The 26,922-nt window shown below is 46.2% G+C and overlaps 1 protein-coding gene across 5 annotated transcripts in view; it reads left to right on the top strand.

Annotated features, from left to right (window-relative positions):
• Positions 1-3,568: 3,568 nt before the first annotated feature.
• Positions 3,569-26,922, top strand: part of BCORL1 (BCL6 corepressor like 1) — a 97,239-nt gene continuing 73,885 nt past the window's right edge. The window contains exons 1-3 of one of the 5 annotated variants that reach the window (XM_033945888.1): positions 3,569-3,620; positions 9,611-9,774; positions 26,108-26,198. In XM_033945888.1, the coding sequence (XP_033801779.1) occupies positions 9,689-9,774; positions 26,108-26,198 (177 nt within the window). In that variant the 5' untranslated portion in view covers positions 3,569-3,620; positions 9,611-9,688. Of the gene's footprint in view, positions 3,621-3,700; positions 3,721-6,821; positions 7,377-8,095; positions 8,247-9,610; positions 9,775-26,107; positions 26,212-26,922 lie in introns of those variants that run through there. The other 4 variants (XM_033945887.1, XM_033945885.1, XM_033945886.1 and 1 more) reach the window with 4 other exon arrangements.

The raw sequence follows: 26,922 nt of genomic DNA, 5'->3' as shown, positions 1-26,922 counted from the left end.
CTGAGGTACCACATGGGTCTCACACTCCTAAAGCCAGCCTGTCTGAAGAAGTTGCCATATACATCTACTTGCATTCTCTCTGAGGTCCCATCTGTGCAGAAGATACTGATATTCATTTACAATGAACACTATCTTTTGTGTAGGGAGGAAGGGGGACAGAGAGGAGTTGTATAGAGTAATCCAATGACAGATTAAGCATGGAAAGAACCAGTGTGAAGTGGCTAATAGCTTTCATATTTTTATTTTTTTTTTATACCCTCTTTAATGGCATGGTCAGATGGTAAAATTACATTTGCCAGCCCCAAGGATTAAAGGGGACATCTATTTAGTATTCAGCTTTCCATGTCCCCAGAGGGATCATAGGAATTCTACGAGCATTGGAGCTTTTACCAACGTGGCTGGTGATAAAAAATGTTAATGTGGCTTTATAAAGGGGGGGGGGTAAGATTGTACCTGGGGCAATGGAGGGTTAAGTGATATGCCCAAGGCTACAAGGAATTCAAGGACTTGCCCAAGGATACAGGGATTCAAACCCTAGTCTCTCTAGTTTATAACCTGCTGCTCTAATCACCTGAAAATGAAAAGTCTCCTTTGAGACACTCCTTCAGCATTGTTCTGACAGGAACAAGAGCAACAGTCATCTTCCCTTAGTCCCAGGCATCTCTGTGCATGCCTGACTCCTACTAGCCCTGTCATACAAGAGGCTCCAACACTACATGCTACAGCCTGAGCCCTAGGGCCAGTGAAGAAATTGCCTGTTAATTTTTTAATAAGTTTTTATTTTATTTTATCTTTCTTGATTTTTTAAAATAATAAACAACGATATACATTCTCGTTTAATAAGCAAAATGAAAGGAAAAAACTTCCTAAAAAAAAAAAAAAAGGAAAAAGCAAAACTCCATTAGTCCCCTATTAATAAAGGACAGAGTAGTGATATCAAGGGAATTAAAAGGAAATAAATCACAAAAGTTAATTATATCGTCAACAGGAGTACCAGAGGACACATCTGGAATTAATGATTTTCTAACATCAAGAAAACTTCTCAAACGGCCAGGTGAACAAAAAACATAGGGCTCCTTTTACAAAGCCACGGTAGCGGCTTTAACACGCGTGACTTTTAATCAAGCGCTACCCCTGCGCTAGCCGAAAAACTACCGCCTGCTCAAGAGGAGGCGGTAGCGGCTAGCGCGGCCGGTGGTTTAGCACGCGCTATTACGCGCATTAAACCGCTACCGTAGCTTCGTAAAAGGAGCCCATAGTTATTCCCCAAATATTTAACAAGACATTTACATGGATATCTCAAATAAAATAAAGTACCAAGAGAGCGTGTCTCAGTACGCATAGCAAGAAATAATTTCCTCTTCTCCTGCGTTGTTTTCGCCAAATCTGAGAATATCCAAATCTTATGTCCCAAAAGCTGCGTAAGTATATAACGGAAATAAAGATGTAGGATCAAAGCTAGATCTTGTTCAAAGAAGTTTGGGGGAGTTTTTTTGTTATTGGTGGGGATGGATCCAGCTGTGAATGGGAATGATCTAAACCAGTGGTCTCAAACTCAAACCCTTTGCAGGGCCACATTTTGGATTTTTAGGTATGTGGAGGGCCTCAGAAAAAATAGTTAATGTCTTATTAAAGAAATGACAATTTTGCATGAGGTCTTTATAGTTTATAAATCTTTCCTTTTGGCTAAGTCATAATAATAATATTGTCATTTATAGCTAAAGAGACATATGATCAAGAAACTGTTTTATTTTACTTTTGTGATTATGATAGACATACTGAGGGCCTCAAAATAGTACCTGGCGGGCCGCATGTGGCCCCCGGGCCGCGTGTTTGAGACCACTGCTCTAAACTAAACTAAGTTTGTATACCGCATCATCTCCATAAAGATAGAACTCGGCACGGTTTACAGGTAATTCAATAAATGAGGGAAGGACATATAAGAAATTAGAGGCTATGAAGAGGATAACTAGCTTTACATTTTACATAGATCTGATCAATCTGGTGCTGAAGCATAGATAATCGACAACTAACTCCATTTCTAATGCTCAGGTTGATCTTATAGAAATCAGAACTACATACCCAAGACAGCATTAACATAATCAACAGAAACAGAACCAGTTGACAACCCATAGCGCGGGGTGACAGGGCATCTCTAGATCTGCTGTATGAAAGGCTGGGCTCAAGCAGTTGATGATAACATAGGCTGCAAGAAGAACAGCCGTAGCAATAGGAGCATGGCGAAGCGAAGCTGGGCTTTCCATAGGGACAGGGCTGGAGTTATGGAGGGAGGAGGGGGGTAAGCAGGCTCCAAGCCTGCCTAAAGCTGGAGGAGGCAGACTGCTAGTAAGCTTTGTGCCTCCCCAATTTCTTTCCGGGTTTCCAGGATATCTAACACCAACCTTGCACAGGAATGGCCCTGCAGAACCTTTTGGTGGCGCAGTGCAGGGAGGAAGAGTAAATAATGCACTACTCAGCAGACTACTCAGAGGCCTAGGTACAGTAGAAGATGCCACCTGCTACTGAAAGGCACCAGACCTGTGGCACTGTGAGAGGTATACGCAGGAGTTTTCCTTTGGATTGTCCCCTGATGGTTGCTACTTCACAGGCTATGGCCTTGTGTTTCCAATCTCCACCGACTGTTCTCGGTTTGTCATTTTATCAGGCTACGGGTTATTTGTACAGTTTTCTTGTTTGCGGTTTTAATTGATCCCTTATTGACCTGGTACCCCTGATGAAGGCATGTTAACCGAAACACAGACCGTGTTGGGCCCCTAGATTCGTTTTTAAGGTGGCATTATTAACCGCACTCAATTATTTTATACCAATAAATTTAGCCTGCATCATTGTGCGTGTTTCTGCAGTTCTTTTTGGTTTTGTTTCGCATCCTTCACTGCAGATTTTGTTGGTTTTTCCCTTTGTTTGTACTGTGAGAGGTATACTCAGGAGAGGACAAATGGAACTGGAGCTGGGTCTTGGGCTGAAAGCAGCACTTTTTTGTTCCAGCTTTAAGCATCCTAAGGTAGGTTCAAGGCCACAGAGTGGAAGGGACAGATTTAGCAGATCTGAGCAAAGGAGGAAATTAATGGTTCCTAGGGTAATGTACAATTTAGAGTGTCAAGGGCAAAGAAAGATTCAGGGAGCGTCTGATTGGGGTACTTTTATAGATTCTGGTTATGGGTTGGGGGGGAGGGGGGGTTGACTCCAACGTGTTCCTTCTCAGGATGTGATTTAGCTTTTGGAGAAATATCCTACAGTTGAAGGTGGCCGTCTCGAGATGAGGATTTCCTCATTTTCTTCACACTGATTCCGGGTAAAAGAGGAGACCGAAAGCTTCCGAGAGTGTAGAGAGGAGGAGAGAGAGTTCCCAGCTGCGGCTCCTCGTCGCTGCACGTCCCGGGAGAGGGCGGGGGAAGGGTGGGGGATGGTCTTTCGGAGCGGATCCCAGGGCCCCGCAGTGCCCCCTCCCCCTCCCCCCCCAAGTGCACATGTCCGACGAGTTCCGCCTCTCCTCCTCCTCCTCCCCGTGCCCTCCCTTTTCCCAGATCCCCGCAGCGATCTCCTGCACCTTCCGACCGCCAGACCCCCCCAGCCGGCCTTCTAGCTCTGCCGAGAACCAGGTCTTTAAGGAATCTATTGCTGTGGTCACCTTTCTTGCACCCCAAGGGCTGTTTCCTTAATCTCTTGCTGTGTTATTACTATTTTTGTGGCTCGATCAAGGTGAATCTCTCTGATCGCCAAGCAGAGTTTAAAATATATATTGAGCCTTCGAATGAATCCGGACTTCGGGTCCGAGTAGATGCGGCCGGTTTCGCCGCTTGTGCGACTGACTGGGGGGGGGGGGGAGAGGGGGGACTTTCGGCGTCACCGGGCCGGTGAGTCGGGCCCTGCATCTCCCAGTTCCTCTTTTTCTAAACGGGCCCGTCAGCCACAGTGTCCCATATCTGAGTCTCCGACAGTAGGGTGGAGACAGCACCCCCCCCCTCCTTTCCGGAGCGCCTCTCCTTCCCTTTGACGTCTAAGCCCTCTTGTGCCCCCTCCCTCCGGACAAAGCGTCCGCAGCGCGGCTCGTCCCTCTTTCTGCGCCCTGGTGTGCCCAGTTCCTCTCTGCACACAGCTGCGACCTACCTTCTAAGTTCGGCCCGTGCCCTTCCCCCCTCTAACCCTGAAGCGCCCCTCCATCTGCACCCTGAAAGGCTGCCTCTTTCCTTTTCGGTCTACTTGTGCCCCCCACTTCATCTCTGACCCTGAAGTTTCCACATCGAAGTGCATCAAAGTGCCCTATCTAGTTTGGCAGTGCTTCGTGCAGTGCCCCTGTACCTCGCAATACCCTTTTCCCCTGCAACCTTGCAGCGATTCCTGGCTCAGCAACATTGCAGTGACCTTCTCCTCGTGTACCTTCCAGTAATCTCTCCTGCATGCATCCCCCCTACAGGTTTCCTTTTTTTTTTTTTTTCCAGCGTCCCCTTTCACTGCACCCTGCAGTATTTTCTCTTTGCACCTCTGCAGCGCTTTCTACCTTTAGACCCTGCAGTGTCCCCTTCTTTTCTGCACAGTTGCAGTGCCTGCTCTTTTGAGGCCATGCAGTGTTTCTTTTCGCCGTACATTTGGAATGGCCCCTCCCTTTTCTCTGGGAACTTTCATCTCCTCCTGGCAGTGTACCCGTCTATCGACCTCTACAGCTATGCAGTGCTTCCTTTTTAGCCCTGTTTGTCCCTTAATGATGTCTGCTCCATTTCAACAGTGCAGTCTCTCTCCACACCTGGACAGTGCTTCCCCTCCCCCCCCCTTCATCTGGGCACTTGCAGGATCCTTCATCTCCCTGCATCCTTGCAGTACAACTCCATCTGCTCCTAGAGTGCCCTTTCCATTACACCTACCATTTTCTCTCTCTTTCTGCATCTTTGCAGTGTCTCCTTCCTTTGAGCCCTGTGATTTGGTCCCTTTGCAGTGCCTGCTTCATTGGAGCTCTGCAGTGTTTCTTTCCCTCTTAACGCTGCAATATGCAGTTGCCTATCTCTGGACCTTCCAGTGGCCCCCCCTTTCTTTGGGCAGGGCACTTGCAGTACTCCATCTCTGCATATTTGCAGTGTCTCCTCCCTTTAAGTCCTGCGGTTTCGTCCCTTTGCAGTGCCTGCTCTATTTGAATTCTACAATGTTTCCCTCTCTTTCTCTGCACCTATATAGCAGCTTTCTCCCTCTGCACCATGCAGTGTTTCTTCTTTCTGGGCACTTGCAGTACCCTTCTGTTTTTGTTTTTTCTAGCGGTGCCCTCTTCCATTGCACCCTACAGTATTCTCTCTCTCCCTTTGGCCTCTGAAGTGTGTCTTCCCTCTGCACTTTTCCTCCCTTTGAACTCTGCGGAGTTTCCTCTCTCTGCACCCAATAGACCCGGTCTCCCATTTATCTAGGCATAGGCACTTTCAGCACCCCTCTCTTTTTACTGTGCACTTATACCCGACAGCGCCATTTTTCAAAGCCCTTTAATCACTTATGCCCTTTCCCTCCAGATATGCTCTTTGCCACTAGGTATTCAACTACCCCTCTCCGTTTGCCCTTTAAATCTCCCTCTCTGGCATTGCTTCCCAGCTTCTGCACTTTCCTTTCCCCTTTTCTATAGCGCTCTTCCTTTTGATCCCTTTCTACCTAGCGGTGTTCTCACCTCTCCCTATGTACCTGGGAGTGCTTCCCCCCTCTTTACTTTCGGTTGTTTTTCCTTTCTTTCTTCTCAGCACTAGTTACACATTTCTCCTTCTACATTCTGGCACAGGCTGATCTTCCTTGCATGCCCGTTGATACCATCCTCGGCCTTTGGCAGTGCCCATACCCCTTGCCTCTTCTTCCATACAGGCCCTCTGGGGCTGGGAGGTGAAATGGCATCAGTCCCCGGCTGCACATCCGCCTTGAGCTGGTTTCTTCCCTTTCTCTGACTTGGCAGGTTCTGAGGCCTCGGGCAGGACAGCAGCCGGGAAAAGGCTTCGGCTGCTCGGGGCTGCAGAGAGATCCAGGGCGCATTCCTTAATTAGATGACGGGCAGTCTGGGTGTTCATATCTGGTTCTGTCTCCATGTGTGCAGTTGGGGGGGGGGGAGCGCGAGAGCTGGGACATTGCCCCCCCCCTTGCAGGAGTGGGTTTCATTTCATATCAGCATCTGCCTGAAGCTGGGGGGGGGGGGTTTCCCATGAAGCAGAGGTCAGGGAAAATACTTTTGTTTAGTAGTGCTGTAGTAGTGTTTAGAGGACAGGTCCCCTCTTTCTCCGTTTTCTTCAGCGACCCCTCCCCCCCCCCCCATAAACTCGTCAGCCATTTGACCACCATGCCAGCTCGCCCTCTGGCATATGGAGGCCAAGCAGCGGGGACAGATCTAGACTAGAGTCGGTGAGATGGAGCCAAACCCTCCCTGCCGAGGCCTGGGAGATCGGGATGTGTGTGTGTATTATTATTCTCTCTATTTGGGAGCGAGGGGTATTCCGCTTTGCGGCGTGGTAGGTCCGCTCGGCACCTGGACCCAGGGCTTGCCTGCCTGGCACCCGGTCGCTGGGCGTATTCTACGGCTTTTCCAAGCCATCGCGGTCCGCTCTGCCGTCACCTCTATTCGTTGGAGTTACGGGAAAAGAGTGATGAACTTCGAAGCCGAGCGGGGAGACCTGACAATTTACCTCTCTGCGTATTGGATTCAGAAAAGCGTCTCCTTCTGACGAACTTAACACTGAACCTCCCACTCTGTTGGTCCGCCACCTGCTAGAGTCTGTTTCAGAGAAGGAATGATTTTGGGGTGGGGGGAAGGCATGAGTACCCCAACTTATTCCAACTGTAATTTCAACTGATAAAATAGTTTGAGTCAGTATTTGAGAGATCCTTCTTCAGATGCTTTCCCGGCTGCTGGTATTTTCCACCTTTTGGGAGTGGGCAGGCAGGAGTTTGGGGTTATTTTTATACACCTTTCTCCCCCCCCCCTCCACCCCTCCGAATCTACTCCTTACGGAACTGAGACATCGGCAGCGCAGCGATCCCCTGTCCTTCTCTCTCCCTCCCCCTCTGGGTCTCTCCCTGGGCTGCCTTTTTTTAACACTCTTTTCGCCCGCGCGGTGCACGGTGGGAGTCGTAGTGTTCTGCCGGCCTCGCCCTGCCTCGGCGGCCGCAGGGGTGTCGCAGTTGCGGGACTACACTTCCCGTCACGCCCCCAGAGCGACACTGGCTCGCTCGCCCTCTCTCTCTCTCTCTTCACCCCTCCACTCTCCCCCTCCTCTCTCGCTCTCTCCTCTTTCCCAGTGTCTCCGCCGAACCTCCTCTCGCAGCTCGGAGAGTCCGACCCACGGCGGGCAGGGAAGGGGCGGCCCGAGCCCCCCCAGCCGGCCGAAGCGGACCGAGAACAGGTGCGTGTCCCAGCCCCCCTTTCCCTCTCCTCCTAGAGCCCTTCCGATCCCCCGTCCTCTCCGTGTCCGCGCCGCTCCGGACATTTAAACCCCCGAACTGGCTGGCCGGCCGCGACCCGCCGAGCGCTGTTGCTGCCCCGGGGAGGGACCCTCGGCCTTGGCTTTCCCCTCGGGTACTGGGAGAGAGCGGGGTCTCTCTCCGCCAGTTTAGGTGTTGATCTCTCGGTTTATTTATTTATTTTTTTTTTTTGGGGGGGGGGGGAGGGGAATGGAGTGAAGGACTCGTTGCTTCTCCACCGCCCCCACTCCCCATTGCCTTCCTCTCTCCCACCCTCGGGCGGGGGGTCTCCATGGAAACGGGAGGGGGGGGGGACGTGTGCTTCTACCCATCTTGCACACCGGGCGTTACGAGCTGTATTGCCCGGATCACGACGAGATCCGTCCGTATCTCCTGGGGGGGAGGGGGATGTCCGGGGAAGGTAGTGCCAGAGACCGCAGCATCTCCTTCCTCACCTGAGGAAGGGAGGTGTGCGCCCATACCCACTCTGACTTTTTTTTTTTTTGTTGGGGGGGGGGGGGCCTTATATTTATATTGCCTTGGTACAATGACTTGTCCGGAGATCGTCTGGGGGTGGTGGAGTGTGGAGAGGGAGGATTCGCTGTTAGGGACGAGGGAGGGGTGATGCTCTGTAGTCGAGCTTTTTCTGGCCCTCCCTTGTCACATGCGGCAGGGTGGGGGCACGTGTGCTGACCCCGGCCCCCGGAGGGCTCGCTGCTTCCGGACGTGCTGGCAGATCTCCACCGGGTGCTGCTTACCCACTTTCTGCCGCCCAGACTTCCCGAGCCGGCGCTGAGCTTTCGCTTCTCCCTGTACGCAAGTTTGGTTGTTTTTTTTTTCTTTTTCTTTTTCAAATATTTTTGGTTTTTAGGGCTTTGGGAGTTTGTTTCGGTTGCTCGGGACTAACGTTATTTTTTTGGTTACCAGTTCGAGCCTCGTCTTTAATCCGATGTCTTCTTATTATGGAAACTTTTAATCCTGAAAACTGGAACATGCACATGTGATATTTTAACGTGCAGTAGAAAAGTAGAAATTCAGCAGTTCACGGAGAACTGGGTTAGATGCATGATGCGGCTGATGCCCGTTGGACCTCAACTTATAAGTTCAATTTTTTTTATTTATTATGTGACCATCATGTGCAAAATATGTATGTGACAGGTCGGAAATGCAGCTGCTTTGCACCGTAGGAAAAGATAGTCTGTGATCTAGTTTTTATTGCAAAATTCTCTTCCTCACTGGGAGTAAGGTTTAAAGCAAGCAGATGTCAAGAGGCACCAAAACATTGCTGATTTCTTAGCAAGAAACTTCTAAGATCATGCCTATATTGGGATTTGAATTTATTTATTTTGGTGGCAATAAAATTCACCATCATGACCTAGGGATGCTGGATGTCAGTATCCTTGCATTGTTTGCTTTTGACGAAGCAAATAAGCTTTACATTTACTTTATTCATATTATTTTTTTAATTTAAATTTTATAAAATTAAAAACTCTAAAAAATTGGAGGTTGAAAATAATTTAATGTCAAAACATTTTTTTCTTAAGAAGAATATTTCTTTGTATGCATGACATTTGTTGACTTCCAAAAACTAAATTTTTGACTACAAGGGTTGTATTGTAACCTTACTTTTGCCTGGAGGTGGATTGCCTTTCTAAATACTGGTCTGGATAATGTCTCCCAGAATTGTCCCTCCAAGAAGCTGGTAGCAAAACTGATTGTTCTAAACATAGAAACACCAAATATGAGGGCAGATAAAGACAATTTGGTCCATCGAGTCTGCCTATAGAGCCATCTGATGTGACTTTTCCCCTTCTCCTTGCTTTCTTGATGCTGTGACCTCGAGCTTTAGCACGCTCTTTCATTTGAAAACTTGTACATTATCTATACTTTGAAGTATTTGAATGTTATTATCACTCTATTTCTCCTGTAGAATATAATATTTAATCCCTTAAATTTCATGTGGCTTTTCATATAGTTCATTTTGGTACCCCTTTTCTGGATTACCGCTTTTTAGGTAAGGTCTCCAGAACTGGATACATAAATCAGGTGAAGTCTTGCCAACAACCAGTCCAGGGAGACAATTTTACTTCTTTTTTTCTAGTAGCTGTGATAAAGTGAGAAGAATAAAATGAACACAAATTAAAAGCACTTCTTCATGTTTGTTTACATTTTGCAGGTGAAATCACTGAAGTGCAGTCAGACAAAGCTGGGGCCTAATACGACTGCAGTGGCTCCTTGATAGTGAGCATCTGTCATGATCTCAGCAGCTCCACTCTATAGTGGTGTGCACAACTGGACCAGTGGAGATTGTATCCGGATGTGTGGCATCAATGAAGACAGGTGAGAACCATGGTATACCTTGGCCAGACTTGCAATAGAAACTAACTTGTCTGCGTCTACAAAGTTACCAGGGCAATATTCGTTCATGCTGAAGAGTGTTCAGGCATTTATCTGATTCTCTTTCTTATAGGAACATAGTCTTTGGTATGTGTAGATGATGATCCTTGCAGATAATCCTTGCTGTTTCTGACATGGCTTTACTAGCTATGACAGCACCCCTATAATATGTCAGGAGGTATAAAGCTAGATAGCAAGAGTTTCAGTGACTAGGTGTAACAAGCATTATTTGTCTTGAATTAAAAATGATAGCATCTAGAGAGAGTGTTTAAAAAAAATATATTCCGCTAATGAGTACATTATTCATTATAGAGAACTAAACATCTGGTCTAAGGTTGGGGGGGAAGACTTTTTGAGCCTTGCATAACTGATAGAAATGAAAAAAGTCTAATCCTGTATTTTTCAGTTACCAGTATTTCAGAAAGCTATATACTAATCCAGTAAGACAGTTCAGTTCTTTAGTGTTACATTTTAGAGCCTGATCGAACCCAGGATCTTCGGTTTCTACCAAAACTGAATTTGTGACTGAAATTGGCTGCTTTGGCAGAAACAGTAAATAAGGAATAGGGATAGGGATTTGAACTTGCATACCGCCTTTCTGTAGTTTTACAACTACACTCAAAGTAATTTACATATAGGTACTTCAAGCATTTTTTTCTATCTGTCCTGGTGGGCTCACAATCTTATCTAATGTACCTGGGGCAGTGTTCAAGGCCCAGTTAAAAGCCCACCTCTTTGAAAGTGCTTTTGACTCCTAAGTCCTCTAAACTTGGGTTCTGCATCCCCAAACCTATATGTCACTCTGTCTCTCCAAGTTAGATTTTAAACTCTTCAGAGCAGAGACAGTCTATAAATGTCAAAATGTACAGCGCTGGTAGTAGTAGACTTGCCCAGGGTCACAAGGAAAAGTGCAGGTTTTGAACCCAGAGCCTCAGAGTGCTAAGGCTATGCCTTCCACTCCATCTTCCCCAACCATAAAAGCCCCCCTCCTGCATTTACTGTCCCATTCCAAAAAGGCTGGTTCCAGTCAGAAAATGGCTGCCAGGACCTCCTGTCTTGGCAGCCATTTGGATTAGAGCAGTACATAGAGCAGGAACAAGTGGGTTCTGTTTCTGCCGACGAAGAGGCAACTTTTAGGGAGCAGTGACCACTAGACCACAGACCTACAGGTGCCTACAGGTGATTGGGCAAAAGGGGGGCACAGGAGAGCAATCATGGTAGGAGGTGAAGAGGTTTGGTTTCAGCTGAAAATGCACAGGCATTTTTGGCTGAAACCCAAACCCAGATTTCAGGTCGATTTTGATGCCAAATCTGAAACTGAAATTCGGTTGGCCTCTAGTACGTTTAACCTTTTCTTGATTTTAGATTGACAATGCTCCACAGTCTATCTGAGAACTGCCAACATTTGTGATGAGTTAACGCTGCTCTTTTGTAATTTATGGGCAGATAGATACCTCTACAGATAGTGGTAGCAGGGATCAGTATATTAGTGTGGCATAAGCCAATGATTCTAGTTGCAAAACAAGGAAGATGTTAGTGGCAGAAAGTTGGAGGATCCTTTAATAAGTCTGTTGCCCAGAGTGGTGCATATCTAAATCTCCATAGAGCTGTTAGCTGTTCTAGATATATTCATTTCCAATATTACTTTTTAATTGTCCAATAAAAACCTAAATTACTATTAAATGGATATACCGTATTTACTCAAATATAAGTCGAGACCCCCATTTCTCCCCCAAAAAGGAGGAAAAATAGTTGACTCGAATATAAGACAGGGGCTTAATATTCAAGTGCATGCCCTGCCAAGATCTGCACTCAGTATCCCTTCCCTCGTACTCTTCCCTGTCAGACTCTGCACTCAGCCCCCCTCCCTGCCAGGTTCTGTACCCATCCCTCTTCCCTACCAGGCTCTGCACCCAGCCCCTTTCCCTAACTGCCCTACTAGCCAGCCCCTCCCTGCCAGTCTCTGAACCCAGCCACCCCCACCCCCCGCACTACTTGCCAGGCTCTGCACCCTGTCCCCTCCTCCCTGCCAGGCTCTGCACCATGTTTCACCTTCCTGCCCTGTACCCTCTTCCCCCTCTGGTGGTCTAGTGGTAGGCCCCTCCCTAGTGGTCCAGCGGTGTATAGGCAGGAGCGAACTTTCTGTGCTCCTGCCTCTTGCTCCTCCTTCCGATCTCACGGCCAGCGGCGCAGAGGCACACATGAGCAAGCTTCTTGAGCTCCCACCCGGGCCTGCACTGCTCACTGAATGGCTCCAACCAGTTCTCACAAGTCTCGAGAACTGGTGGCAGTCATTCAGCGAGTGGCGCAGGGCTAGGCGGGAGCTCAAGAAGCTCGCTCCTGTGTGCCTGTGAGCCATGAGATCGGAAGGAGGAGCGCAGGGCAGGAGCACAGAAGGTTTGCTCCTGCTTATACAGCGCAGGACCACCAGGGATGTGAGAAAAGCTAGGTAGGGGGTAAAAAAGTTGTTAGTTTTGGCCGGGACGGGAGGGATCCCATCCAGAATCTAGGACGAAACCCTCATTTTGAGACCATTTTTTTTGGCCCAGAATCTCATCCTTTATTCAAGCATATAAGGTAGATGTTCTTTTAACACAACTCTTGAATTTTGTTAGCTTTTGGGGCTGGGCCTTTGGGCATTAGCAGAAAAACCTGATCAAACTTAACTAACAAGCTCGCTTTGAGACAAATTTTGTCTTCATCCCTTTGGTTAACATATGTTACATGAGGCACAAAGCTGCCAACAAATCATTAGAAAATCAATTTTCAAAAAGGATCTTGCTGCCTAACTGCTGGCTTTGTTTGAAAATGACCCTACATGTTACATCTAAATCTTGCTTCCTAGCTTTGTTAGATTTAGCAACTTTAAACTGTGTGTACTTGACAAAAAAATTGCACAAGTGTGTTGAATATTCCAGTATATGTGAGCCATTTCCTTTGCCTAACCCCATTCACAAGTATAGCAGGGACAGTGTTCACAGGTACTTCTTGTACCCATATTCATCTAGCAAACATTTGAAGAGAAATCACCTAGATGCTGGGGTACAGAAGTAATTTGTGAAGGTGCCCTCTATACAGTTGCTTCACTGTCCAAATACCTTCTGTATCTGTAGAAAGCTATGTATGTGCACTTACTAAGGGCTTTTCCCCATTTAGTAGGAGTAAAGCCATTTCAAATCAGTTTCTAAGTCCTGTTTAGCTTGTGTATGGCATATAGATAAATAAGCAACAAAGTCAATGGCAGATTTTACAGTATTTTAATGAGCTGCTTTGCTGTTTTTTTCCTTGAAGCAGCTAATTATTTATGGATTTAAATATACTTTTTCATGTAGCGAAGGCCACATTTTGCAAACTTGTTATGTAAAAAGGGAGCAATACATGCAAAAAGTAGACAAAAATGCCAAAATTCTGGCATTTTTTGCTGATGGTTTTTGCATGTTACCCTTTTTTGCGAAAATAATTTCACATTTTAGCCCATCAACATCTTTGTGATGTATCTTACAAAGTGTGGACTACAGGGAATGTGCTGATTGGTTAAGAGCTTTTTTGGAATATTGTGTGACTATGTGATCCTGTGTCACCAAACACTGATATCTTTTGGATAGTAGAGTACAGTGGTGCCTCACACAACGAACTTAATTCGTTCCAGGAGCAAGTTTGTTATGCGAAAAGTTCGTTATGTGAAACGCGTTTTCCCATAACAATACATGTTAAAAAAAATAATTCGTTCTGTAGCATAAAATATGCTAAGATGACATAAAAAAAGATAAATTTTTGGTTATTATTTTTATTTAGATACATCTAAAAACATAATTGTTTTTTAAAACAACACACATTTTTTAAATTTAAAGACAGACTAAGTAGAGTCTAATTTTACAGTGAGAGAGGGCAGAGTCTCAGCGGCAAAAACTGGGACTTAACTGTTCATTTTTTTTTTTTTTTCTACCGTGTTTCCCCGATGATAAGGCAGGGCCATCAAATAAGACAGCCCCCCCTTTTTAGAAAAAAATGTAAAATAAGGCACCCCCCCGCAAATAAGCCACCCACCGATACCTGCTCTTACCCGAATCGGGTGGTACGGTGGGTGACTCCGTGTGGTCCCTGGCACCCCCGACACGATCGGGGCAAGGAGGGAGCCCAAGTCCTCCTGGCCACGGCGACCCCCTAACCCCACCCTGCACTACATTACGGGCAGGAGGGATCCCAGGCCCTCCTGCCCTCGACGCAAACCCCCCCTCCCCCCAACGACCGCCCCCCCCAAGAACCTCCGACCGCCCCCCCAGCCGACCCGCGACCCCCCTGGCCGACCCCCACGACACCCCCAACCCCCTTCCCCGTACCTTTCTGTAGTTGGCCGGACAGACGGGAGCCAAACCCGCCTGTCCGGCAGGCAGCCAACGACGGAATGAGGCCGGATTGGCCCATCCGTCCCAAAGCTCCGCCTACTGGTGGGGCCTAAGGCGCCTGGGCCAATCAGAATAGGCCCGGGAGCCTTAGGTCCCTCCTGGGGGCAGGGCCTGAGGCACATGGTCGGGTTGGGCCCATGTGCCTCAGGCCCCGCCCCCAGGAGGGACCTAAGGCTCCCGGGCCTATTCTGATTGGCCCAGGCGCCTTAGGCCCCACCAGTAGGCGGAGCTTTGGGACGGATGGGCCAATCCGGCCTCATTCCGTCGTTGGCTGCCTGCCGGACAGGCGGGTTTGGCTCCCGTCTGTCCGGCCAACTACAGAAAGGTACGGGGAAGGGGGTTGGGGGTGTCGTGGGGGTCGGCCAGGGGGGTCGCGGGTCGGCTGGGGGGGTGGTCGGAGGTTCTTGGAGGGGGCGGTCGTTGGGGGGAGGGGGGGTTTGCGTCGAGGGCAGGAGGGCCTGGGATCCCTCCTGCCCGTAATGTAGTGCAGGGTGGGGTTAGGGGGTCGCCGTGGCCAGGAGGACTTGGGCTCCCTCCTGGCCCGATATTGTCGGGGAGTTGGGGAATCGGCGGGGCAAGAGGGCTTGGGCTCCTTTTTGCCCCGATCGTGTCGGGGAGTCGGGGGGGCAAGAGGGAAGTGCCTGCGCGGAAGGATGCAGCTCGGGCGACTTCGTTGTGTGAAACGAAGTTCGTTGTACGAATCAAGACATAAAGTTCGTTGTGCACAGCGTGCGCTGTGCGAGGCGTCCGTTGTGTGAGGCACCACTGTATTACCGTATTTACACCCATATACCGCGCACACGGGTATAGCGCGCGGGGAACACAAATTTAAGTTAAAAAAAATTTAATATAGTGCGCACACGCGTATACCGCGCATGCTAAAACCTCCTCCCGCCTACTTCGAACCGGCATCCTCCCCCCCCGCTCGCTTACCCGCGTTTTACAACTTTTTTTTTTCAATCTGATCCGGCATCCCTCCTGCGAACCGGCATCCTCCCCCCCCCCCCCGCTCGCGTCACCCCCCCCTCCCCCGCGATCCTACATCCCCCCCAACACCGCAAAACATCTCTTACCCGATTGGGCACCGGCACCGGCACCAGCACCAATGCACAGGATGTGCCAGTGCCAGTGCCCGAAGATCCTCCCTCGTTGGTTTGGGCTGGGCTGGGCTGGGCGGTGCGGTGCGGGAGAGATCCTCCTTCTTCCTGCGCCGGGATGGACTAGGCTTTGAGCATTTGGTCTCTCCTGTATATGAGCATTATTTACCCTTCATTCCCATGCTACCTGCACAGATAGCAAGTGTAATGTACACAAGTATTTTTAGTGTATGTGCTTTGTGATTGGTATTTTTCAAACAAGAACCATGCAAACAGTTTCAATTTGAAAATTATCTGCCAGTACAAGCAGAGATACAGTGGGGGTAATGTAATGGCTAGAGCAGCAGGCTGCGAACCAGAGAGACTAGCGTTTGAATCCCACAGACACTCCATGTGGCCATTGGCAAGTCACTTAACCGTCTATTGCCTGAAATACAAACTTAGATTGTGAGCCCTCTGGGGGCAGGGAAATATCTATTTAAGTGTAATTCACCATGAACTACCCCTGAAAAGCTGTGAGCTAAATGCTGAAATAAATAACCCTGGCATATCCAGTTATAAATAGGTAAGCATTCATTTTGACTTTTAATAGAGATCGCGCCGGCGTTGTGGGGGGTTTGGGGGGTTGTAACCCTTCACATTTTACTGTAAACTTAACTTTTTCCCTAAAAACAGGGAAAAAGTGAAGTTTTGAGTAAAATGTGGGGGGTTACAACCCCCCACAACGCCCCCACAACGCGGCGCGATCTCTATTAAGTAAAGTGGAGGGGCTCCCCAACAAAACCCCCCTGTCGGAGCCGTAAAAACAGTAATTTTGTGCGGCGCGCACCTCCGCACTGTGCTCAATTGTCTGCGTGCGCCTTTGTCCCGGCGCGCTTTTGACCTGATACCGTATATTGTGTTAGGCAGGTCATGGATAGAAACCAAAGTTCGAACACGTAACTCCTCTTCTAAAAGCTGAACACATTCTGCCCATTTCATATCGTATTCCTTTCAAATTCAATGTTCTTTCTTACCAGATTCTATCCTGTGGTCTTCCTTCATTCCTATTCAGTCTTCTGCTTTATTACTCCCCAAAGAGAGCCCTCCGATCCTCACAACAACAACTGCTAACTGTCCCTTCATTTAGACAGCTATTTCTTTACATCCACAGGAATTCTTTCTTGGTTATGGCACCTACACTTTGGAACTCCTTACTACACTACAAGTTCATTTTCAAAATGCAAGGCACAGTTAAAAGCTTACTACTTCTCACAGGCTTTCTGTTCAGAATCAGATAGAGCAGATTAAAGGAAAAAAAACAAAACATAAAAGGGATTTCCTTTTATTTCCTAGCCTTATGTTTTATCCTTCTCCCTTTTTTCGTACCCTAGATTTCATTGTAACCAACCATTTTGTTCGCTCTTCATGTTCCTACTAATGTTTGTTGACCTTGTAATTGGTCTTAGTTTGTTCCCCCACCCTCCTTTTTTTAGATGAGTCTGTAAACCGCTTAGATTTTAAACTTGGTTTTATATTTGCGATATATTACTCGTAAATAAAATGAACTTGAACTAGACTGTGCATCTCATAATGTGGTGAGCACACAGTACTTAACACGCTCTAACTTCACTTAGCACCTCCTCAGTAAGAGACCCTAAAACAGCTGCACTAATTGTGACCAGGTTCTACAAGCGCAAATCACATGTCCTCTGAAATTAACACATGGGCGTGCTAGGCATCTTCTAAAATCCAAAGTTTGCTGCTTTTCAATCAGGCATGTTTTTATTGCATTTTATTAGTGAAGCAACGTGGACCTGCCATACAGTAAGGTAATGGTAGTTTTATTAGCCGTTTGACTTGCTAACTTTTGGATTTTTTTTTTTTTTTTTTTTAATCTGCCTTCAATAATAATAAAACCCTAAGCACGCATGCGCACTCCTATCTCCGTGATCCCTGCCTCCGTGATCCGTAGCTCAGTGGCAGAGTAGGCAGAGACATGGTAGTAGCAGCTCGGGTGGTTTTTTTCAACGTGTGCCTCTGCATGTGAAGTAGAATAGAACTGCCGAGCAAGGGAGGAACCGCCGAGCAAGGGATGCATCTCAACGCACTGGCAGCAGGAACTGCCGAGCAGGGAAGCATCTCAGCACAGTGGAACTGCCGAGCAGGGAGGAACCACCGAGCAGGGAAGCATCTCAGGGCAGTGGCAGCAGTCCTGACCTGCCAACCCCCCATTCCTTTTCCAAAGCAGCAGTGACAGTGCTGTAAACAGGCGGTTCGCGGCAAGCCCTGGCAGGGCCTTTTCTCTTCCGCATCACTTCGGATTAGAGAGTTGCGCGGGAACAGAAATCCCACCCGTCCCCGTGAGGAATCCCACCTGTCCCCACCCGTCCCCGTGAGGAATCCCTCCATCCCCACCCGTCCCCGCGAGGAATCCCCTCCATCACCGCCCGTCCCTATAAACTTCAGAAATAGTTATTTCATTTAATTATGCTACTGAATTAAAGGCTCTGGTAGAAACCCATTTACAAATAAGCAAAGAGACTTTATTAATTTTGAAATATTAATTGGGAAGAATACATACTTTGTAAACGGGTTTCTACCAGAGCCTCTAAGGTTTATAAATTTTTATCAACACAACTAATATATTACTTTATGCTGAAGCAAAAAAAAAAAAAGAAATAGAATTTTTTTTCCTACCTTTGTTGCCTGGTTTCTGCTTTCCTCATGTTCTCATTCAATTCCTTCCATCCACTATCTCTCTTCTCTCTGTGTCTTCCATTTTGCTCTGTTACTGTGCCTCTCCCTTTCTCCCCCCTTCCAAATTGGTCTGGCACCCATCTTCTTCCATCCGCTCCCCCCATAGTCTGGCATCTCTGTCTTCTTCCCACTCTCTCGTCCCCATTTCCCTTCAGCATCTTCTCCCCACTCTCTCTTCCCCATTTCCCTTAAGCATCTTCTCCCCATTCTCTCTTCCCCATTTCCTTTCAGCGTCCTTCTCCCCCCATCTTTCCCATGTGCTTTCAGTATCCTTCTCCCCCCTCTGTCTTCCCCATGTCCTTTCAGTTCTATAATGCCTGGACATGCGCTGAAGTGGCTCGCTCTCCCAAACCCAGTTCTCCAGCATCTGGGATGGAGCTTCAACAAAATCTTTTTCCACATGTGATCCACTGAACAATGCAAACTCTGCCTAAGAGACAAACATGGACAATAAAGGCAAATAATGGAATGAATCCCAAGAGAGAGAAATGGTCTATACACAGATTAAATAAACTGCCTTCCTGTAACACAGCAAAGCATGGCACACACAAAATTAAAAATAAATGAAGAGAAAGTTAAACTGCAAAATAAATTCCATATTTGCCCCCAGCTCAGCAAGTTAACATAACAAAAAAGTTTTTATATAACCACCCCATACGCATCCCAAAATCCACAAAGTCTTGTGTTCTGAACATGAGGAGCCAGGCATGCAAAGGTCTAACAGTGAGTAAAAGGGAATAAGTAAAAGGCTGCCCCGGGGCAGACGGCCCCCCCCTTGGTACGCCACTGCCTTGAATTTTTACTACCCGCCCTGCCGCAGCACACAGCCGACCAGAAGTCTTCCCGATGTCAGCGCTGACGTCGGAGGGAGGGAGGGCTTTGCTTAAGCCCTCCCTCTGACGTCAGCGCTGACATCGTGGAAGACTTCCGGTCGGCTGTGTGCTGCGGCAGGATAGGTAGGGAAAAGAAGACGAGCTTCGCGGCTCGAGTACATCCAACCCCACAGGATCCCCGCGACCCTAGGGGGCGTCCCCACGGGATCCCCGTGACCCGAAAGGGGAACCCGTGGGATCCCCTTCGTCCCCGTTCCCATGCAGCTCTCTACTTCGGATGCGGTAGAGGAAATGCCCTGTCGGGGCTGGCCGCGATCAGCCTGTTTACAGCGCTGCCACTGAAGAAAGAAAGAAAGACTTACAGACAGAGAGGGGGCAGGGAGACAGAAAGAATGGAGGCAGGGAGAGAGAGAAAGAAAGATAGAGGTGGCAGGGGGAGAGAGAAAGAAAGAAAGACGGGGACACGGAGAGAGACAAAGAAAGATAGGTAGATAGACAACGTGAGGGAGAGAGACAGAAAAAAAGAAATTCTACACATCTATTCTAGCACCCGTTAATGTAACGGGCTTAAACACTAGTTTCAAAATAATGCTCAAGGCAACTCTTGACATTGTTAGGTATAATAATCCCCCTGTTCCCAAGAACTTACAATCTAAGTGGGTACCTGAGGCAATAGGAGATGAAATGATTTGCCCAGGGTCACAAGGATTGTTTGTGCTAGAAGTAAGATTTGATTTCTAATTTCCTGGTTCTCAGTCTACTGCTGTAATTGCTAGGCTTCCCCTCTGATGGAGCCAAGGTACTTTCATGGATGAGTGTATTGTTCCATCCAGTTTCAGAACTTCCGTACTGTAGTGGTGAAGATGCAACCCTCGTGTGTACTTTAGTAGAATAACAGTTAATAATTTACCCCCAGATTCTATAAATGGTGCCCAAAGTTAGACACACAATTGGAAGCAAGGTGATAGAATACGGTTGGTTATGCGTGTAACTTCATTTGCTAAATTGGCACTTAAATATCAATAATTGGCCGTAACAAGGACTAGTTGGCAATAATTTGTAGTTACTTGCATAACTGGCTTATACCCCTAGTCTATAAACCGAGTACAGTCAATCCTCAGTTTGCAATCAACGCGATGTGCGAGTGTTTTGCAAGATGAGCAAAACATTCCCGCAAATCGTGCCTTACAAACCAAGCATTGACTAGATTTGCGAACCCCCCCTCCGCGAACCGGCATCCCCCCCACACTCATGTCACGCCCTCCCCCGGCGATCCGGCATCCCTCATCCACCCAAACACAGTCCCTTACACCGATCTGGCACCAGCGCCAACACACAGGACGTGCTGGTGCCTGAAGATCCTCCCTCTTGCTTGGGCTCGGCCTTGAGCATTTGCGCATGCTCAAGGCCTTTTGGTTCTCACTCTCTCCGAGAATCTCGGAGAGAGCAATAACCATAACACCTTGAGCATGCGCAGATGCTTAAGGCCTAGCCCAGGCAAGCAGGAGGATCTTCTGGCACCGGCATGTCCTGTGCATTGGTGCCGGTGCCAGATCGGGGTAAGGGATTGTATTTGGGTGGGTGAGAGATGCCGGATCGCTGGGGGGGGGGGAGGGGCGTGACGTGAGCAGAGGGGGGGTGATGCCGGGTCTTGGGGGAGGCGTGGAGTACCGCTGGTGGCCTCGTGGGTGGGGGTAAGGTGGAGCAGCACCGGTGGCCTCGTGGGGGGGCACGAATCAAGCGAGTTTCCCTTACTTCCTATGGGGAAACTCGTTTTGATATACGAGCAATTTGGTTTACGAGCATGCTTTTGGAACAAATTATGCTCGTAAACCAAGGTTCCACTGTACTTAATTTCTGTGGTGTGCAATTCCAAAGAGGATGTACCTGGGAGGAGCATGGGTAGATCAAGAGCATGCCAAGCAGTTAGGCATGATGTTATACAGCAATATTGTACCGTGTTTCCCCGAAAATAAGACAGTGTCATATATTAATTTTAGGCCCAAAAAAGGCACTAGGTCTTATTTTCGGGGTATGTACATCCTCCCTTCCCTCCCATCACTCGTGCAGCAGGACCCTTGCCCAGCTTCCCTTCCCTCCCATCCCTTGTGCAGCAGGACCTTTGAGAGAGTACCCCCTCCTCCCTGAGCAACCACCACGCAGCCGAATCCCCATCCTTCCCACTCTCCCATCGGAACCCGGCCACAAGCCCTACTTACTTCCCTAAGCAGCATTGGGCCAGCAGCACTCTAACAAGCTGCTTCGGCTGTGTCTGCCCGTGAACTCTGCCACATTTCTGATGATGTCATCAGTAATGTGGCAGAGTGAATTCATGGGCGGACAAGGCCGAAGCAGCCTGTTAGAGTGCTGCTGGCTCAACGCTGCTTAGGGAGGTAAGTAGGGCTCGCAGTTGGGTTTCGATGGGAGGTAGGAAGGATGGGGATTCGACTGCGTGGTGGGTGCAGGTGCTTGGGTGGGGAGGGGGTGCTCTCAAGGGTCCTGCTGCACAAGGGATGGGGGGAAGGGAAACTGCCGGCAAATCCCGGGACTAGGGCTTATTTTTGGGGTAAGGCTTATATTAAGACCTACCCTGAAAATCCTGCTAGGGATCATTTTCGGGGTAGGTTTTATTTTCGGGGAAACACGGTAGTAATGTTATACTACCTCACTTCCAATACTTAGGTGTAAGCATGTACACTAGCCTTTGAGCTGGTGTACATGCTTGTGCCTAAAGTTTGGTGTGAAAATACCAACAGCAAATCCACGAAGAATTACCGTAATAGAATTCAGGTTTAGCGTGCATCATTCTTGCACTTAAATTTCAACCAAAAAACAAAAACCCAGAACTCTATTGATAGAAACAATTATATACCACTTAAAAAAAGGACGATATAAAATTCTTGAAAAAGTAAATGCTCAGAGACCTGCTAAATCTATCATGAGAAGTTTAGATTTGAGAAGTCTTTAAGAGATAAGTCCGAATCTTCACCGCCTTTTGTCTTCATTGCAAAAATTTGCACGTTTTGAGCTTCCAGCGGAATCATTACCGGTTTTTAAAATCCAACGAGTGGGATTCCCTGAAGCATTTAGCGAAACATGGCCCATGTCGGGACCCTTCAATATATTTTCAGATAAGTCATCGTATAATGTTATATACCTGTTATTGAGATTGGAACTATTTTGATTCTTGATATTAAGAAGTTGCAATTTTCACTTGTTCAAAAGTTTGCAGTGATCGGATAGTGAGACCCTACATATGGTTTTCTACATGGTCTCCATGTCTCTGAGCATTTACTTTTTGAAGAAGTTTATATAGCCTTTTTTTGAGTGGTATATATTATTGTTTCTGTCAATAGAGTTCTGGGTTTTTGCTGTTTTGGTTAAAGTTATTTGATTTTCCCAGACTCTAAGGAGAAAATATTACAGCTCGTTTTACTCCCTTCAACTTGTAGACTAAAATCGGCTTACAGGCACCATTTCTTGAATTTACCCCAAGTCACTGATTTCTTTCTTTTTTTTTTTTCATATGTGCTGTACAGGTTAGAGAGAGAGAGAGGCAGATTAGATGTGGAGATGCAGAGAATGTGGAATGATGGCCCATTAATTTTTGCCTAAAAATAACTTAAGAATGATGCTCTGTAACTCATAAGTTGCAAAGCCTGAAAACTAGTTTTGGAAATGTCTTCTCCTGAAAAAGGACAAAGAGAATAAAACCAGAGTTTGAAGTGTCATTGCTAGCTAGATCCTGAACAAATATCAATTTGCTCTTTTATTGATTCTACTTTTATTCTCGTGGTTTTATTTCTAGTCTTCTTTTTTTCAGCCTACTAAATTGCATTTTATACTTTTTTTCTTAATAAACAGTGCACAGTTTTCTTATGGTCCTTTTAATTTTTAAAATTCTCTTTAAGTAAACCCTTCTATTTCTTTTTTTGCGTGTATGCTTTACACAATGATACCAGCATGGGGGCTATTGGTACTCACAGCAGCTCCTAAACCTATGGGTCATAGTGGTGGGAGTGGCTGTGGAGGCAAATGGGAGGAGCTGTCAAAAACTTTAAAGGAACAGTGTTAAAAAAAAAGCTTTTACGTACTTTAGTTGTCAGTTAAAAGAAGAATCTCTTTAAGCACCCTCATTGTTCTAGTTTAGATTCTGTTCCCGAGGAGATGACTTTGCTTAAATTTCCAACAATTCCTTGTACATTAGGAATGTAAATTAAACTTCTTAAACTTGGCCTGATGAGCCCACAGCCTTGCCATTTTTCAGGCAATCTATACTGAATATGCAGAAGAAACCTTTTGCATATGCTGTATCTTCTGTGTCTGCAGATATGCTTCAAGCATAATCAGTGCAGATAGCTGAAGACTCTGGACTGGCTATGGGGCTCATTAGGACAGGTTTTAGAAGCTCTGATAAATACTCTATACCTGGGGTGGCACTGTACTGATTTTTATCAGACTCCTTTGCAAGTGTCACACCAATATGTGTAAAGAATGTTTTTATTCAACGAGTGAAGGAAAGGTGGAGATATTTAACAGGCTGCATGGCCATAAGGGAAAAAAGTTGCAGAATATAAAGGAGACCTATAAATTAGATTCACAGAGGAGGGAACAGAGCCAGGAAATAAGCAGGTTAATATTTTGAAGACTCTAGTTAGTATTGCTGTTTGAGACACAAATAGCTTCTCAGGAATGAAATACTCAGTAGGCCGCAAGTGTGGGAGGATGGGGGTAGATCTTAGTGACTTGTTTTAGCTACTGGTAGAATTATTGAAAAGTTATTTTGCTAGTACTGCTACAATGGACAGGCAGTAGTATACAGTATAGTATGTTTTTGCCGCATATGAATTTCATTTTGGGGATAATTTCTTAAAGAAGATTTTCTCACATATAAATGCCTTTTTTTACTTAGTGTATAAGAGCTTTTATAAAATTGCCCCAATTGTGTAAAAGTAAAGTGAAGAGAAAGTATGTACTTAAGTCCCCAGAAAAACTCTGCCGACTCCATTGATCCAACTCCATGTTGCTACTCTCAGACTATGAACTTCCTCCCTTCTCGATTAGGTCCTCTTAATTCCCTCTCTGCGATCCTCCAGTCTCTCAGTTCTCTTCTCCTTTAATGTAGCTCGCTGACTCTTCTCAGCAATTTTTATGTAAACCGCCTTGAACTGAAAGGCACTCACGGTATATAAATAAAGATTTATGTTTTATTAAGTGACCTGGTATAGGTATATTTGAGGATAGAGTTTGAGCATGGTGTGGACAAATTTTTTCAATTTACTCACATAGGGGCAAATTCTCAAAAGGTTGCCAAAATTTAGGCACTGGAATAATGCGCACTAAGCACAAATTCTATAACAGTGGTTCTGTACATAACTTCCATTATAGAATACTAGTGTAAGTATGCAGTTCTGTGCCTAAAAGTAAGCAGTTGCACATGTAATTGTTAGTATTATATAATCTGTGTATGTAACTCTTTGGCATTCTTGATCCAACCATGCCCCTTCTAGGTCCATGCCCCTTTGCAGTTGCACGCCATGAAAATTACACAATCAGGGCCTGATTCTCTGTATAGATCCAAACTAATTGGCGCCAACTAGAACAGCTCCAAGTGCCAGTGTATTGTATAACTTTTAGGCACATCCACTTAGGCCAGTGGAAACAGGGCTAAATCCCTGCACCTAACTTTTACACATATCAGATGTATTCTATAACAGCAAATGTAAATTCTAGGAATACCCATGATCCTCCCAGGCTGCTCACTAGGCCACACCCCCTTTTCAGATTCGCATACAAAAATGGTGTGAAGCATTTTATAGAAAGTGCCTACCAAGTTGTGAGTGTAACTTTTAATTAGAGCCAATTAGCATAAATTATGAGGCATTAATTGCCAATTAGCTCAAATTAGACTTGTTAAATACCAATTATCAGCTCCAATTAGACTTGTTAAACAATTAAGTTGTACACACATCAACTGTGCGTACCAATTTGCACCCACAATATAAGGCACCATATATAGAATTTGAGGGTTTCTTTATAGAGGTCGGTTTTGTGCCTAACTGCTAATTATTAATTGGCAATTATTAGTTAATGCCAATTAACAACTAATTAAACAATTGTTAGGCACTTAGCTGACCTTATTCTATAAATTGCATGTGCAACTTTGCTCACTAAGCATAAAGTTACAGTAGGTGCCCAACTTTATAGAATTTGGGGGATAGTTTATAAAATATGTGTACATATTTTGAAAGGAATATTTATACCTGCTCCTGAGTGGCATAAAAGTCCATGGCTTCAAAGTAAGCATGACTTCTGTTGTAGTTCCTTCCTATTTCTTCTCTGTAAACTGCGCCGAGCTCTATGAACGTGGAGATGATGCGGTATACAAACCTAAGGATTAGATTAGATTAGATTAGACTTCTGCCATTTTGCCATCAGCATTTTATAAAGATACATAGGCATTTTGGTATAGATTCTATAAAATGGCGGCGATGGCCTTAAAAATGGCCATTGATCGTGTATCAATCACATGACGGCACCATTTATAGAATTGCAGCTTCAGGAAAGGTAGGTGCCGGAAATGTAGGCCAGGGTTTTCAAGACCTACATTTCTGGTGCCTACCTTTCATATGAGTCGCGCCTACAGAGGCACTTTAAAACACCCAGCGTCAGTTTTGATGTTAGCCACACCTACAGTGGCATTAGGCGTTGTAAAGTACTTCTGTATGTATGATGCAGGTGCCATTTTTTAAAGTGCTGGTACATTTTTTGTTTTAAGTCACTTTTAATTTTTTTTAAACGGCATTTTCAACTTAAGTTAGGCATCGGTAGGGCACCTACCAGCACCTAACTTAAGGCGCCATTTATAGATTATGGGCCTTTGTGCCTATAAAATTGACTTAAAATAGATGCTTATTTGGCCTTCACACATAGATGGCCTATTCCCTTTTCAGTATACCAAGAAGTAACATTCTGCACCTGTTGTGGCTGTTTTAGACTGGGGTCATGTCATTGTCTAGACCTTTGTGATGTCATTCAGCACCTTTATGACATCAGTTGGAAGTGGCTGCCACGTCACCTTGTTGAGTTCTAGAGCAGGGGTCAAAATTCTAAAAACAAATCTGATGCTTATGAGTTGTGCGTGAGCTCTGTATATATTCTGTTGGTGTGTATTTTTAACATTGTTTATTCTGTATTATAGAAGAACACCTTTGTCTGATGAAGAGTCCAAGACTGGCAGCTCCGAGCACCTTGGGTCTCAGGAATGTTGTGTAAGCGGTGGCCTTTCCAAGGTGAGTTTGGAAGGTGAGGTGTTTTTTGTTTTTTTGGGGGGGAGGGTATCAATGAGGCCATCTTGCCTGTAGATGATAGCAGTGACCCAGTCCGTGTACCCAGTTATTCCTCTCCAAACTGCAAAAAGTATCCCAGATGCTAGCTATACAGCATGACTACAGATAGGATATAAGATAACACTCCGTATCTAAGGCAGAACTGTCTCTCTTTTATACTCCAGTTTCTTGGGGTAAATGAGTATGCAACATCCATTATTTAGTTCACACTCAACCCCCTTTGTACATCTAACGACAAAGCTTGTTGTACTGAATAGCCACTGAACCTAGTGTGGCTATCTCCCAAGGTCCCCTGTGGCTTTCCTGCCACCAGTAACCCACTGCCAGATAAACCCAGCAATATAAGTGCCTGCATTTCTGCTAGGACTCCTTGTACAGACAGGACTTTGTTATTTAAGCAGATCTATGACATAGCTTGGCTCCCTCTCCTGGATGGGTATTGAATTGACCTTCTATGGCTGAAAACAGCTAGCAGCAATCATGGGACCTTAAAACTACTGGGTTAACAGTACCTTGAGAGTTTTCCTTTTCTTCGTGCTTATTTACTTATCTGTCTTTCACAAGTACCCAAAATGAGACACAAGTACCCAAAATGTTATTCAAGGCCACTTGTACTGACATTTAAGAATCACTGCCTCTGCTGAAAATTAATTTTATGTATTTGTTT

Source organism: Geotrypetes seraphini, chromosome 5 (genome assembly GCF_902459505.1).
Source record: "Geotrypetes seraphini chromosome 5, aGeoSer1.1, whole genome shotgun sequence".
Classification (NCBI taxonomy): Eukaryota; Metazoa; Chordata; class Amphibia; order Gymnophiona; family Dermophiidae; genus Geotrypetes; species Geotrypetes seraphini.
This window is presented reverse-complemented; position numbering and strand designations above follow the sequence as displayed.